Source organism: Danio rerio, chromosome 2 (assembly GCF_049306965.1).
Source record: "Danio rerio strain Tuebingen ecotype United States chromosome 2, GRCz12tu, whole genome shotgun sequence".
Lineage (NCBI taxonomy): Eukaryota > Metazoa > Chordata > Actinopteri > Cypriniformes > Danionidae > Danio > Danio rerio.
In genome coordinates, this window is record NC_133177.1 from 32,787,922 (window position 1) to 32,803,775 (window position 15,854).

General features: G+C 36.2%; 1 protein-coding gene across 27 annotated transcripts in view; it reads left to right on the plus strand.

The window, feature by feature from the left end:
* Positions 1–15,854, plus strand: part of si:ch211-207d6.2 — a 100,879-nt gene that overhangs the window by 33,759 nt on the left and 51,266 nt on the right. For all 27 annotated transcript variants that reach the window (XM_068214038.1, XM_068214043.1, XM_068214044.1 and 24 more), the window contains exon 2: positions 13,832–14,112. In XM_068214038.1, coding sequence (XP_068070139.1) covers positions 13,832–14,112 — 281 coding nt within the window. The remainder of the gene's footprint in view (positions 1–13,831; positions 14,113–15,854) is intronic.

A 15,854-nucleotide genomic window follows, 5' to 3' on the forward strand; every position in this document is an offset into this window, starting at 1 on the left:
GTTTCTAGTATGTCTAGTAAGCTTGATTAGCTGGTTCAGGTGTGTTTGATTAGGGTTGGAGCTAAACTATCTAGCACACCGGCCCTCCAGGACTAAGTTTGGACACCCCTGCCTTACAGCAAGAAGGTCGCTGGTTCAAGCCTCACCTGGGTCAGTTGGCATTTATGAGTGGAGTTGTGCATGTTCTCCCTGTGTTCGTGTGGGTTTCCTCCAGGTGTCTACAGACATGTGGTTCATTCCGCTTTGGCACCCCAGATTAATAAAGGGAAAAGGCGAGAAAGAAAATGAATAAAATTACCCTTAACAATAGAAATATCATGAGAGTGATCTTCATTGTTGAACACATATATTCTTATAGTGCTATTTCTTTATATGAAGTTATGGTTTTCTTACTCCAAGACTCGTCTTGTTGGACTTTATCAATTTATCAGCTGGATCTTAATGAATGGGGTCCTTTACCTAAATAAAGTTTTCTGTGGAATTAGAGAACTAAAATAAGCATATAGTGTCACACCAGAGGAGACGCTTTCTGTGATAAATTGTATCAAGTTATGTTTTATATATATAAAAAAATTGCCATTTACCAGTGTTGGGGGTAATGCATTACAGGTCACGTAATAATATTACTTCTCTAAATAATGAGGAAAGTGATGCGTTAGTTTTAAAAAATAAGTAATAGTATTTGAGTAATTTTTTTGGAAAAAGTAACACAAATTACTTTTTAGTTGAATTATTTAGCTTTAAAAAATAAATTGCTGAGTTAAATTTAAAGTATTTACGATGAATCACCCAGTCGAAAATGTGTTCATTAAAATCACATAGATAGTGATTTTACTTAAGAAAATTAGTACAAAAGTAGCAAAGACATTGCTTTAAACATTCAATAATCTGTTTACTGTATGGCATGTATAGCTCTGGGGTCAGGAAGTTCTCAGATAACATTATTCAAAAAACAGTATTTGTAGGTTATACAGTGTGTTGTCTCAGCCAGGTATAAAAAGTCATGAAAAAGTAACTCAAAAGTAACATAATAAATTACTTACTATAAAAAGTAATGCAACTAGTTACTTTTTTAGGGAGTTCCTCAATATTGTAATGCATTACTTTCTAAAGTAACTTTTCTTGACACTGTCATTTACTAAAATAGCCACTTATTAAAATAGGCCTTAGGTATTTATTAATGATTTAATTTTTTTTTTTTCATTTATAAAAGTTGTAACTGCGCTTGAGACAGTCACACCATACGACGGTTTTGAGATATAAAAAGAAAATGAATTGACTGATAAATAATATTTTATTTTAATAACAAAAATAATTCTTAATAAAGAATTATAATTAATTAAAGATTATGCAAATAAAAATGATTTTGATGGTACTAAGGTCTACAACTGTGAGCTATTTAAAATAAATGTGTGTTTAAAATATATTTAGTTCAATATTTATTAATAAGGTTTGTATTAAATAAGATTTATTACATGTATCAGTGGGTGGGCTGCAGCTGAAGCTATGTAACTTGTCAGCACAGAAAAGTTTAGTGGTTTGGCCACACTTTCACACTAGTTTGGTTTTATTGTTAGTCTGTGTGAAATATATGGGGGCAGGAAAAACAGTCAAGGACGAGTAAATGAAAAAGACTGTGCAAGGGTTATATTTCCTGAGTGTGTTGTGTCCAGATCTGCTGCACACAGTGGCAAATTAATGGAAGATTCCTACATGCTTAACTCATAGAACAGCAGGAAAGGAGGGCATATGCCCTGGAGTGCGAATGATTTCAGGCTTGACTGTATGTATTCGGTATATATTTGTTTAAGTATCAGTAATATATACTGTTTCATAAAATATATAAATATAACGCACAAATAATAGATGCACCTTGCAAATACAAGGATGGACCGACTTTTGCATTCTGCTCTGCTTTTTTGTGACAAACATTCAACATGGTGCTGGAAACATTCAATATCGATAGTGTGAATCTCCAATTCCAGCACATCCCAAATGTTCTTAATTTGTCTGAGATCTGGTGAATGTGAGGTCATTCTAGAACAGTGAACTTAATAACATGTTCAAGAAACCAGTTTAAGATTATCTGAGGTTTGTGACAATGCAGGTTTGTTGCTCTGTTGAATGCAGCTATCAGGGTAACTCTGACATTTAATGATGCACATATAAGGACCCAAGAAAATATATCAAGACAGGCTCATTGAGAATATGTGCCCAGTGTTACATTTTTGAGAACTGTGAATTATGTGCCCCGAGCTACATAATGCCTAAATTTTGTGTGTGAAACAAACATTATGGGGCAGTAAGCAATGCTTACCTCTGTGTGGACACCTTTTCCAGTGTGACTGATTCATTTGGCAGCTTACTATGTACAACGTCATACTTCAGAGGCAGATCAGAGTTCAAGTCTGGCATAGGACGGTTCCAAAAACCTGGTAAAACTAAAAAAATATATAAAAAATAAAAAATAAAAAAACAGGGTGATAATAGGTTTAAAGCATGTGAAACACGTTGACTAGTTTACTTTTGAAATGGGTTTAAGGAAGTCTTAACCTGGAGGAGCTGATATGTTATGCATGACAACAAGCTGACTGGCTTCTCCACTGACGCAGGTGAGGAGGACATTAAGATCGGCAGAAATGCACACAGTGGCCTCTGGTAGATCTACAAAAAATAGCATTTATGTGAAAATGTGCTCCAGTAACATATTTTAGATTGTCAAAAATGTATACAGCAGCCTCTAGTGGATTTTTTGAAAACAAAAACTGCAAGCAAACGTAGCCTCTGGTACTTATTTTCCGGTTCTCATAAAGGTAGCCCTGGGCACATATCTTTAATGAGTCTGGGTTGAAATATATCCATGCTTTCATGTTATAAATAACTATTTCTGACCCCATCTGAAGGCTGAAACAGAGACTTGTCAGATCTTCCATTAGCCAATAGGGTATATGCAGAAACATGCAAAAGGACTTTTATCTTCACTGCCTAAATGATATAAGCTGTAAAGTGGGTCTCAGATTGTACAAGAAGCACTGCATTAAATTCCATTTTACTCATCATTACTTTAAAATATTTCAATTCATTTTACTCCAGTTTTTCCAATGGCGTTTCTGTGCTAGCCTGCAGAACCTGTCAGGTGCATGCACGGCTGTGAACAGCTTTTCGTCTCGATTTTATGCTTCAACAGCTAAATGAATGTTGAAGTTTCTAGCTCCAGCCCAAACCCCAGTTCTGCAAAAAACCCATTATGGCTACCCTGTGCAAATTGTTTGTGTTAAAGCAACACCATGCAACTTTCTCTTACAGCTCCCTCTTGTGGTTAGTAAGAGTGCTATTCCAACAAAATATGCTTGTGCTTGTTAGACTATAAATTTCATCACACAAATGGACCATAGCCTACCACTTTGTGAATCTAGTCCTGTAAGGAATTATCACAAAATTTGTCTGTTTTCTGGTATTATAAAAGTGAATGAATGTTTTATTGATTGTTGAAATAGCCTAATAATTTTAAAAATAAAAAAATAATAAGTAATTAAATAAATAATAATAAAAAGAATATGGAGCATGGAAATTTTCACAGTATGTCTGATAATATTTTTTCCTTCTGGAGAAAGTCTTATTTGTTTTATTTTGGCTAGAATAAAAGCAGTTATTATTTTTTTAAAACACCATTTTAGGGACAATATTATTAGCCATCCTATTTTTAGGTATTTTTTTCAATAGTCTACAGAACAAACCATTGCTATACAAAAACTTGCCTAATTACCCTAACCTGCCTAGTTAACCTAATAAACCTAGTTAAGCCAATCAATGTCAATTTAAGCTGTATAGAAGTATCTTGAAAAAAAATCTAGTTAAATATTATTTACTGTCCTCATGGCAAAGATTAAAAAAAATCAGTTATTAGAAATGAGTTATTAAAACTATTATGTTTAGATTTGTGTTTAGAAAAATCTTCTCTCATTTAAACAGAAATTGGGGGGGGGAAATAAACATGGGGCTAATAATTCTGACCTTAACTGTATATCATTTTAATATTTCAAATTAAAACTGCTGTGATATGAACAGTTCTCTGCAAGGGGCACTGGCTGTTGACAGACTCCTTTTGAAGACAAAAATCTCCCTGAACAGCCTGAAGTTGAGTTTTCTTAAGGTTTTTTTTTTTTTTTTTTTTTGGTTTGCTAAAAGTTCTGCCTAGTTCTCCCTGTTTGAACAGTGTGGTTTAAATAGTTGCTAGAGACTACAAAAACAATTGCTTGGTCATGGAATAAGCTTTACAGAGGAGGTATGTTTCTCTTGTTGTGTGAAGCTCCAAGATGGCCAAGTAAAACACTCACATTACAGACTGCTACCATATTAAATTAATAGCCACTGCCTTTTAGAGGCCATGCTCAACATAATCAAATATGTATCAAGCTATTTACGATTTACATATCTACTTGTCCCCCTTTCACAAATAAAAAACGGTCATTTCAAAGTATTTAGTCTGAAAGCTATCAGTTTTAATAAACACTTGATAAAACAGCATCAAAGACATACTGGATTTACTCAAATGATCAAATTCTTGATTTTAGAGATTAGATTAGTCCTTTTCAAAGCGGTTTGCACTTTGTACTTTGTACAGGTGAGGGTAACACACTAAAGTCTGTTGACTAAAATGATTGATGTATTGGTTTTATTTCATTCACAAAATGCCCCTACACAAAATGTATTGCTGGAATATAAACGACTGCCAAACATACTGTGGTTCAGGATTTAAAAGATAAAGCAATTCTCCCATAACCTGACAGGAGTGGTAAGCATGCAAAGCTGCTTATCATGGTTAGCACAGACGGCAACACCTATAATGCAAGCACGGTAGTGAAAACCGATTGAGCAAGTCATTAAAAAGTCCCACATTTTATGACTATTCAGTTTTACATAATGCTTTCTCAAGCAAAGACACTACACTGAATACTAATCACTTGCTGCAGCCAGAACATTTCAGCCATGGCAAACACAAAATACTAGAACCAAGCCAGCTACTGTAACTTCCATGATTAAGATGTTTGCAGTGCCGGTTAGAAGTAGTTAGGAGAATTTTGTTCTCACATATTAAAAAATCTTTCCTCTGAGTGCTAAAACAAGGGAGCTTGCCTGAAAAATATCAATGTTTCACTGTGGATATAGTGCTAAATCTGTAGTCTAACTACAGAAATACTTTACAACCTTTTGCTGAATCGTTTTATGTTGTCTAAAGATGGAGTCTGTAGTTTTTTTATGTTTATGTTATGAAATAAATCCCTTATGCTATCCGAGGTTGCATTCTTTTATCAAAAATACAACAAAATTAAATCATTGTGAGATATCATAGCTTGATACACTGTACTTACATATACAGTCTTTTGATATACTTATTTAAATGTAATTTATTTCCATGCAAAGCTAAATTGTCAACAGCCAAAACTGTGAGTCAGTGTCTCCGGTCATCCATTCATACACTAAAAATATCTGTAATTGACAGTTTCCTGTATTTTGTGGTTTATTGTGTTTTTTATTCATTCATTTTCTTTTTTTCAATTCAATTCAATTCAGCTTTATTTGTATAGCGCTTTTACAATGTAGATTGTGTCAAAGCAGCTTCACATAAATGGTCATAGTAACTGGAACAGTGTAGTTCAGTTTTTAGTGTTTAAGTTGAGTACAGTTCAGTTTAGCTCAGTTCAGTGTGATTTCTTTTTGATGTAGTCCCTTTATCAATCTGAGGTCGCCACAGCAGAATGAACCGCCAACTTATCCAGCATATGTTGTATGCAGCGGATGCCCTTCTAGCTGCAACCCATCACTGGGATACACCCATACACACCCATTCTCACTCATTACAATGCAGACAATTTAGCTTACCCAATTCACCTAGCGCATGTCTTTGAAATGTGGGGGAAACCGGAGCACCCGGAGGAAACCCACACGAAAACGGTGCGAATGTGCAAAGTCCACACAGAAATGCCAAACGATCCAGCCGGGGCTCAAACGAGTGACCTTCTTGCGGTGAGGCAATTGTGCTACCCATTGTGCCACCTTGAAATGTTTTAAAGGTGAATTTATTGTCATTTTAAATAGTTTAAAGTGATTCATTGTCTGGGTTGGTGTTGTAAATTACAGTACAAAAACCTGGTAATAAGCTGCCAGTATATTTTCTGCTATTTTACAGGCTTAGTTGTCTGTGTATATTATATAAAATGTCAATTAAATGTAAATGCATTTTGTTAAACTGTCGAGTTAAATTTTTAACATCAAAAGTGGACAGAGCAGATATAAAACTCCCATAATGCAATTCACAACATTAAATAAACAGAAACACTTGTGAATCACAAAATATGTTTAATTAACAGATATTTATAACAGTGTATCAAAACACTCCTTACCTATTTTGTATTGAGTGTACATTTATTTTTCCTTATTACATCAGTCAACATGTTGTAGCATTGTAACATTGTTTCATACTGTACATGTACATTAAATACTTTTTCCTCTGCATCTTTTTTCACTATATCTGTGACCTTTTTTATGACTTATATGTATTTATGACTGATTATTCTCAGAAAAAAACTCAAACAAAAAAACAGTGTCTACATGGCATGTGATTACTATACCTATTATGTCCTTGGACCACAAAACCAATTGTATGCTGCATACTTTTAAGTAGTCAAAATGTCCAAACTCATAAAAGGATTAAGTAAAATGCATGTTTCATTAAGATACTTTGTAAATGTCCTATTTTAAATATATCAAAGCTAAACATTTAGTTATTAATGTGCATTCAGACAACTTTAAAGGGGAATTTATTTTGATTTTTGTTCAACCCTTCAACTTCCAGATTTTCAGATAGCCATATCTTAGCCACGTAGATATTGCCCTATCATAACAATATATAAGTATACATCAACAAGTATACATCAACTGAAACTTTATTTAGCCATGCAATGTTAAAATATATATTTTTTTTTGGTCCAAGGTCATAATCATCAAGTGTTCATGTAAAAAGGGAGAGGAATTCAAATGTATTTATATTTCAGTGTAAAGCAAATACTCATGGCAACAGGCCTCCAAATCCTTCATCCTCTTGAAAACATCCACACCGGAAGTCCTGTTTGAAGTTTTGCAAGTGACTTAATGTGATTTAGTGTTTAATGTAAACCTTCAGATTTACAGTAACATCAGAGTGAGACTTTGAAATGTGTTGATAAATGGCTAATGCTAACCAGTACGCCTGAGCTTCAGCACATCCACACCACAATGCTTCAGTTTTGGAGATACAGGTTTGTCATCCAGTCTCATGTGCATTAGCAACACATGTGAGTGGAAAGAGGATTTCCTCTCCATTACAGGCTTGGAAAATGACAGACAATGCCTGGATTTTCTCTAGTAGTTGCCTGTTTTACTTGAGGAAGTGAAAGGATAGAGAAAGGTTTCATTTTTTTTTTCTAATCCATACGCTTGGAACTGGATAACATTAAAAGACCATTAAGGCAAGAGTTTTACACTGGAAGAAATGGGATGCAAACTTAAAGTTACCCAGAGGGCTTTGCAAGTCCACTGGAGATAATGTTATAGTTCATATTTTGTTCATCCAAGGTAATTAAAAGACAATAAAGATATAATGTAGATGATTAATCGACTAAATTGAAGGATGAACAAAAACAGCAAAAAGCCTAATGTATATTATAACTAAAACAGCTCTCTGTTATAAAACTATACATATGTACTCAAAATAATAATTTATCTTAAAATGGTATAAATAAAGCCAAATAAATAAAGTTTAAATAATATATATTAAAGCCTTTATATTTAAAAATATATCTGAGGATCATGTGACCGGGCAAATTAAATAAATATATCCACATGATTACATTACATTTTATAATATAACAGGAAACTGTTGTATGACTATTTATGATAATTATTTATAATTATTATTTTATGACTTATTTCATACCACAGCCATATCACCCTGTAGCCCAAGATCGGTTACTCACTAAAGCACTAAGCAGGACTGAGCCTGGTCAGTACCTGCATGGCCACATGGGAACACTAGGTTGCTGTTGGAAGCAGTGTTAGTGAGGCCAGCAGGCGGTGCCTGCAGTCTGTGTGAGTCCCAATGCCCCAGTACAGTGAAGGGGACACTATACTGTCAGTGAGCACCATCTTTTGGATGAGATCCTGACTCTCTGTGGTCATTAAAAATCCCATGGCACTTATCGTAAAGAGTAAAGGTGTAACCCCGTATTCTGGCCAAATTCCCTCCATCTGCACTTACTGATCATGGCCTCCCAATCATTCAAATCCAACAAAATGGCTCTATCACTGTCTCTACTCCACCTACAGTTTAGCTGGTATGTGGTGAGCGCACTGGCATCATTGTCCTGTGGCTGCCGTCACATCATCCAAGTGGATACTGCACACTGGTGGTGGTGGTGAGAGACCCCTCTCTCATGATTGTGAAGTAGAGGTCTGCATTTCCATGGCTATACCATGGGTGTTGCAGACTCGACCAGATTCTTTTGCAGCCCGGGAATACATTTTCTAATAAAACACAGCAGCGTTCGGTAACTAGTGTATTTTGAACGGAAGCGGGTGGTCCAACAATAAAGCGCTCCCGAGTCCCGACAATATTTCATGACAGCATATTTATGGTTTTCTCATTCTTATCGGGCACCAGTACAGTCAGTGCTCATGACTGTGTTACTTATGATGAACGCATGACCAGTGCTTTTTTTCACACAGTCTGTGTCCGCATCATCTGCATAATGGCCCTCAGCAGAGCTGGCTTTATCAACATGGGAGAGCAAAGTGAAGATGCTCTGTTTTTTAGCTTGCATTAGAAAACAGTCAGTTTACTGTAATGAAACCCACATCAGGCAAGTCTGATGTATGGGATTCTTTTTGATGCATTATACACTCAAATGAAAAACCTTTGCACAATGGGATAATACCTCAAAGTTTTACCCTTTAGCAGTCAGAAGACTGGAACTTCACGTTTAAGGCAGCACTCATGTCTCATCACAAACAAAACTGACATTTAGCATCCTTTACAGTTTCATCCGTTATGTCTTTCTTTTGGTAGTGATCTATTTTAAAAGTGAGATTTTGGAAACCAGATCTAAATTTAGAGGAAACGATCGGGTCTGATCGGGTAGAAAATAGGGCAGGGCGGTCAGCGGGTAAACAAAGGCTGAATATATACGGCGGGAGCAGTTGGGTGCAGAATAAAACCTTGCAGGAGTGACACTAAAAAAATTTGTCCCGTGCAGACCTCTATTGTGAAGCACTTTGGGTGCATGGCCATATATAAATACACATTACATACTTACTTACTACTTATTTATTGTATAAAATAAATCAGCCTTAGTAAGCATGAGAGCCTTCTTAGGAATATTACCTCAAATGTTTGAACAAGTGTATATATGTTTAAAACATTATATTACTATTTATTACCCTCTTAGATTACACAAAGTGCTTCATGAAAATTCTTAATCCTAACTTACACCGCAAACAGTTTGCAAAACAATAATGAAGGCATGTGCATTACATCCTCCACATTTCTCAGAATAACTGCAACATCATTAGAATAGCTATCTGTGTGTGTGATAGCTTCTAGAGGAGTATGAATGTTTGTTTAGTCCTGCAACAATTAGCCATTTAAACAGAATCACTGCAGGAGCAGCTGGCCATCATCAGTTATCTATGACCATTCAGCAGCATTAACCGTGGCCTTCCTCTCGGGGCCGTCCAGATGCCTGATGTTGATCACACACCAGGCATCTTTTTTTCCCCTCTCTATCAAATGGGAGGTGAAAATGGAGAGAACATCTCTCTTCCTGTCGGAGCTGGGAAGCGCCCTGTAAAAATGTTCAATTTTTCTTCTAGTACAGATGTAAGTTATCACTCCTTCTCAACATGCCTCATTCACAATATGTGACACTTTCTGCACCAAAATGGAGAATTGATTTATATTCGCTCATGCTATATATTTTATGGGAGGGGATAAGTGCAAAGGCATGCAAACTTGGAAACGGTTTCATCTTCATTGGTCTGACCCTCTTCGGTCTTGTTGACAGTGTGATTTTTCTTTCACAATGTCTTTTTGTGGAAACAAATCTTTTATAATGTCTTTTTTTTATCAAAGTAAGCAATGGGTTGAGAATGGCTCTGGTCAGGAAAAGTCATTGGAGAGTTAAAGGGTTTTAACTGCTAAAGTGATTTTCACTGCAATGACACGTGTTAAAGGGTTAGTTCACACTAAAATGAAAATTTACTCACCATTAAGTTGATCCAAAAGATTTTTGAGTTTCTTTCTACTGTTGGACGCAAAAGTAGATATTCTGAAGAATGTTGTAATTCATACCTGCTTGATGCGGAATAACAAACCTCATTTGTTCTTTCAGAAGCTCAAATGTCTGTTATTATAATTCACACATTAAGCAAGCATGCTTGAGATTTTGTAATCAAAGTTAAATGTATTAATCGTTCATCAATTCACACATGAAAAAAGGGCTAAATATATACTTTCATCTTATAAAGTAATCAGAAGACTTCAATTAATCTGCCCAATTCATATAGATTTTTGACTTCCTTATGAATGTTTTCATTTATCCATTCATTTTCTTTTCAGCGTAGTCCCTTTATTAATCAGGGGTCGCCATCTCGGAATGAACCGCCAACTTATCCAGCATATATTTTACACAGCGGATGCACTTCGAGCTGCAACCCATCACAGGGAAATATTCATACACACTAATTCACACACATACACTACGGATAATTTAGCCTACCAAATCACCTATACCACATGTTTTTGGAGTTGTGGGTGAAACTGGAGTACCAGGAGGAAAACCACATGAACACATGGAGAACATGCAAACTCAGCACAGAAAGGCCAACTGACCCAGCCGAGGCTCGAACCAGTAACCTTCCTGCTGTGAGGCGAGAGTGCTACCCTCTGCACCACCATGCTGCCCATGAATGTTTTTGATTAATCAATTAAACAAACTTTAAAAATAAGGCAAACCTAAAACTGATACAAGATAATATTGTCATACTGTAATTAAGCTTGATTCATTTCAATTCATTCACAATTATACATGTTCAAGTGCCAATCATCCATTTCAGTGGCATCAAGTTGTAGTGTAAGTCTTTCAGGATGAATAAATTATGACAGAATGTTCATTTTTGTGTGAACAACCCCTTAAAGTTTGTTTTGGACCCAAACTAAGCAAACTCAAGTCAATAGTGGAAAGGAATCCAAACTTCTTCTGATGACAAAAATGAAGATCGAAACAAGGTTCAGTCAGAGGGCCAGGAAGAGTTGTAGTCTTCTTAACAGCTTTACAAAATAAAGGTAGAGCTGTAGTAAACAACAGGATTATCACTGGCCTAAGCGCTACAAAAGTCATGTACAGTCCAGTCTGTAGAAAGTCCAACATGAAGCCCAGATCAAATCACAAATAGTCAGTGATTTTATTCATCACAGAACTGACAGTATATTCTAACTACTATGTATTCAGAAGTTCCTCTTCTTTTCCAATCATGTTTTTCAGTAAAGCTTATCCACACAGGGAGGACAGCGGCGCTGTAAAGGATGAGTAATTTGCTTCACATACCATACAATATCTCCCGATGAAAGGTTCTTAGATGTTCTCATTATCATCCTTCCCTAACGAGAAGCATGAGACTGTAGAATGGCTACTATGAGAAGTGGGATTACTGCTCGTCTCTCATTATCTTTCCATGATGGAATGTGTCCATCATAGCCATTAATGAGGCAATAATTCTTTATAGTAAACCTGTTGGCACATTCACCGTTATAGAAAATGTAATACTTAAGGTCGTGGGAATGGTCTGCTTATTAAGGAATGGTTGTTTATAGTCATGCTGATGTTTTTTGGGAGTCAGTGCAAGCCTGTCTTCATGCACTTGTGCCATTTCTCACTCCCTAAATAACATGTATGAACAATGGAATATATCAGGTTGAATCAGTGAAACTGTCTTATTGTAAAAGGAAAAAATAATAATCATCTCCACTAACTACATCTTGGCAGACTATTAGTTAATTAGCTCAAATGCTTTTACTTTAGTTGGTCTTTGATACACATCCATATTAGTACATGAAATTAAATAGTCAAGTGTGTATCTGCAAACTAATTCTGCCCATGTGAGCAGTTATTTTGAAATAATTCCTATAAAGAATAGTATTTATTTATATTTTAAATTACCTTTTTTATTCAGTTTATACTAACCAGTGGAGGAAAGAGTACTGAAAATTATACTCAAGAAAAAAAAAAAAACATTAATTCCTAAAAATGTGGTGCACGTAGAGTAAAAGTACTTCATCTGTTCTAAATACTATTCAAAGTATGAGAAAAAGTTTCCCCTCTAAAGGTTCTCAAGAGTAATGATGAGTATTCAATACAATTCAAGTTTATTTGTATAGCACAATACGTGAAGTTTATTTCGAAACTATATTCGAGAGGATCACATGCTTATGATTGACCACAGCCGGTCCCTTATTAGCTAATCATAATGCACCAATCATATGATTCCTAATACCCAGTTCAGACTGCCTGATTTTCAAAGTACTCATGTCACAGATGTTTTCACACTGCATGACTATCTGGGCTAGCGTTTTGTCGCTGCTTTATTTACACTGCAGGATGGATCGGTGACAGGTGCTTTCACATTGCATGACTTTACAATAGGAAGAATCGCAGACAACTTGGTCCAAACTACATCTCACAGCCAAAAACATGTAGTATATCTTTTGTTATTAACTACATAATGAGAAAGAAGCCTTTAATGGGGTAGAAAATGCACATATTTGCTCACCTGGGTTTGAAGGGAATTAGCAATTTCTCCTCAACTTTCTTTTTTAACATTCTGTATGAAAAGTCAAACAGACACATTGCTCCTGTCAAACCTTTACTATTTCCTCCATTTCTTGGGTCCAAAATAAACCAAAAAACAAGCGCTTTTAACTTCTCCCTCAACCTCCTGCTGGCCTGCAGGTACACACACACACAAGGGAATGCTGCTCTCTCATTGGCTGTAGGCGATCGTCAATGTTATTTTCAGTTAAAACTCATTTCACACAGCATGATTTGAATCGCAGACGGCTCCAGATATTTAGCACGCCAAATATCTCACAGGCATCGGCGACTCATCAGCGATTCTCTCAGATCGTGTCTTTGATAGTTCATACTGTGTGATTGTCACTCACGTGCACGAGCACCGATTTGCCTGTGATTTCAGGCATTTGTCGGCGATTATTCAAAACCTGTCGGCGAGTCAAAATCGGGGCTAAAATCATGTAGTCTGAACTCGGCATAAGTCACTATAAATAACCATGAACACAAAAAGCTTACATGTGCCTTTAATAATTGTAGTAATACTTCCAAAAAGAGTGTATTACAAATGAAATCTGAATTTCCAACTGTTGAGTGCCTTCTGACTCTGAGCCTGCAGTGACCCTGGATCTGCGCAGTGGTCTGACTCCCCCACTGGAGGGCCTCAATGCCATGCATTCAGCCTGGGCTAATAATGAGCCATCACACTGAGTGCTCGGAGACCTCTTTTGGCAAGGTGCAAGCTGTTTATGGGAAACAAATGGCCTGTTTGTAGCTTTGCTCAGTAATTGCTCTCTTGGCCAGCAGCTGTCTGACTCTAAGCCGGTCATTGCCTTGACTGTGTTGCTTATCACACTAATTAATTGCAGGTCTTGAGCCAAGTGCAGCCGCCCACCGAGTGTCCCTATCTAATCTGTATTCCTTTGTATATTTTCTTATGTCTTTAATCAAAGCGCCAGTGAAAAGCAACCAGAGGCCGTGCTCCCATGAGGATGTGGAGAGCCAGAGCAGAAAACAAAGCAGTGCGGATGAGAGCGAGCAGCCAGAGTCCTGGTCCCCTCGCACCGTCCCTCGGAGACACACAGTAGGAGGACCTCGCACTGCCGGAGACGTGATCGTCCTGCAGTCTTACAACATGGACCACAAGAAAGAGGCCTTTCTCGAGCATCTGAAACAGAAGTATCCTCATCATGCCTCTGTCATCATGGGCCACCAGGAACGACTCAGAGAACATGTAAGCTGGCTTTTAAATATTAAAATCGGCAAGTGACTTTGTTTTTGAACTATGAAAACTTCTCTGGAGTAGATTTCAAACAGGGGGCTGGGGCCTAGCAAATTGTCACTTAAAACGCCCATAATGATGCTCTAAATGGGGTGAAGTAACTACTTCTTTAAAAAAAAAAAAACATATTTTTTTGTGCAAATTATATTGTTTTTACATGCACATACATTTAAAAAAAACAATATTAGTTTTGGTCAAAACATGCACTCGTTCTCCGTATTAATTGAAATATATGTAAACTACACATATAGGACCTATATATGTTTATTTTACAAATATTATTAAGAATATTCCATATTCTATTCTAAAACATCAAACCACTTAGCTAACAAGTATTTTAATCTTATATATAAATCACATAAATCTTTAATGGTTGTAATTTACAGTAGACAATTTATAAAAAAAAATGAAAAAATCCTACTAAATAGTAATTATTTATTATTATTATTATTAATATTATTATTAAGTAAGATCTTGTTTATTTATTATTTTATTTAATGTTAAAGTCTACTTTTACAATCTGACACACTCAAATCACAGCAGAAATGGTTTAACCAACAGGCCCATGTCACATACAGATACATTTCTTAATAAATAACATATGCTGAATAAGTTGGCGGTTCATTCCGCTGTGGTGACCCCAGATTAATAAAGGGACTTAGCCAAAAAGAAAATGGATGAATGAATGAAATGAAAACCATTAACTATATATATATATATATATATATATATATATATATATATATATATATATATATATATATATATATATATAACGTAAATTCCACTTTTAAATAATAGGTCACCTAGCTTTCGTCATGAGCTATGGCTGCTTGATGTGCCGTTTGGCGCTGTGACACGGCGTTGAAACACATGACAGTTAAAAGTATCGCACGAAACTATTCAGATGATGCTCTGTGGCACAGCAGAAGTATAAACAGTGACCTGAGTCATGGCTGGGCACCACGGACAGCCGCCGACTTGCGGCGCCAGTGTGTAAACCCAGATAGATAGAGGCGCTTCTGGTGTGTGACACCCTTAAGAGTCATCTATACCTAAAGTCATCTACTGTTATGTTTTTTTTTTTATCATTTCAAGTTTAAATGTTGGAATGTTCGAAAGGAACAGGGCATGGGGGATAACTGGAAATAGAACACAACCATGAACTACCCTTCTGACTACAGCTCGAGAGGTGTAGTTGCAAGCGTACAAGTTTGCAACGCAGTTTGCGAATGTTTGTTGGAAAAATGGATTTGGGAAACGGTAAATCAATAAACTATGTTTGTAGCGACGCAACTTGCAACCTTAGTTGGCTAACGATAGTCTTTCTAAAATGCACCCCAGATTAGAAAGGTACTTAAATCCAGCTTTTTTAAATTCAGACAACTAGCAAAAATAAACCAATATAAACCAAAACAACAGTTTGAAATGGTAATCCATGCTTTTGTGACCACTTTGTTAGATTACTGTAATGCACTGTATGTGGGGAGTAGCAGGTCTATTACCTGTTTGCAAATGGTGCAAAATGCTGCAGCACGCATGTTAACTGCTACTCACAAATATAACCACATTTCCCCTGTGTTAGCTTTGCTTCATTGGTTGCCCGTTCATTTTAGAATAGTTTAATCTTATTTGTTTTTAAACCTCTAAATGGTCTTGCCTCACCTTATATCTCTAAGCTGATACACCCCTAA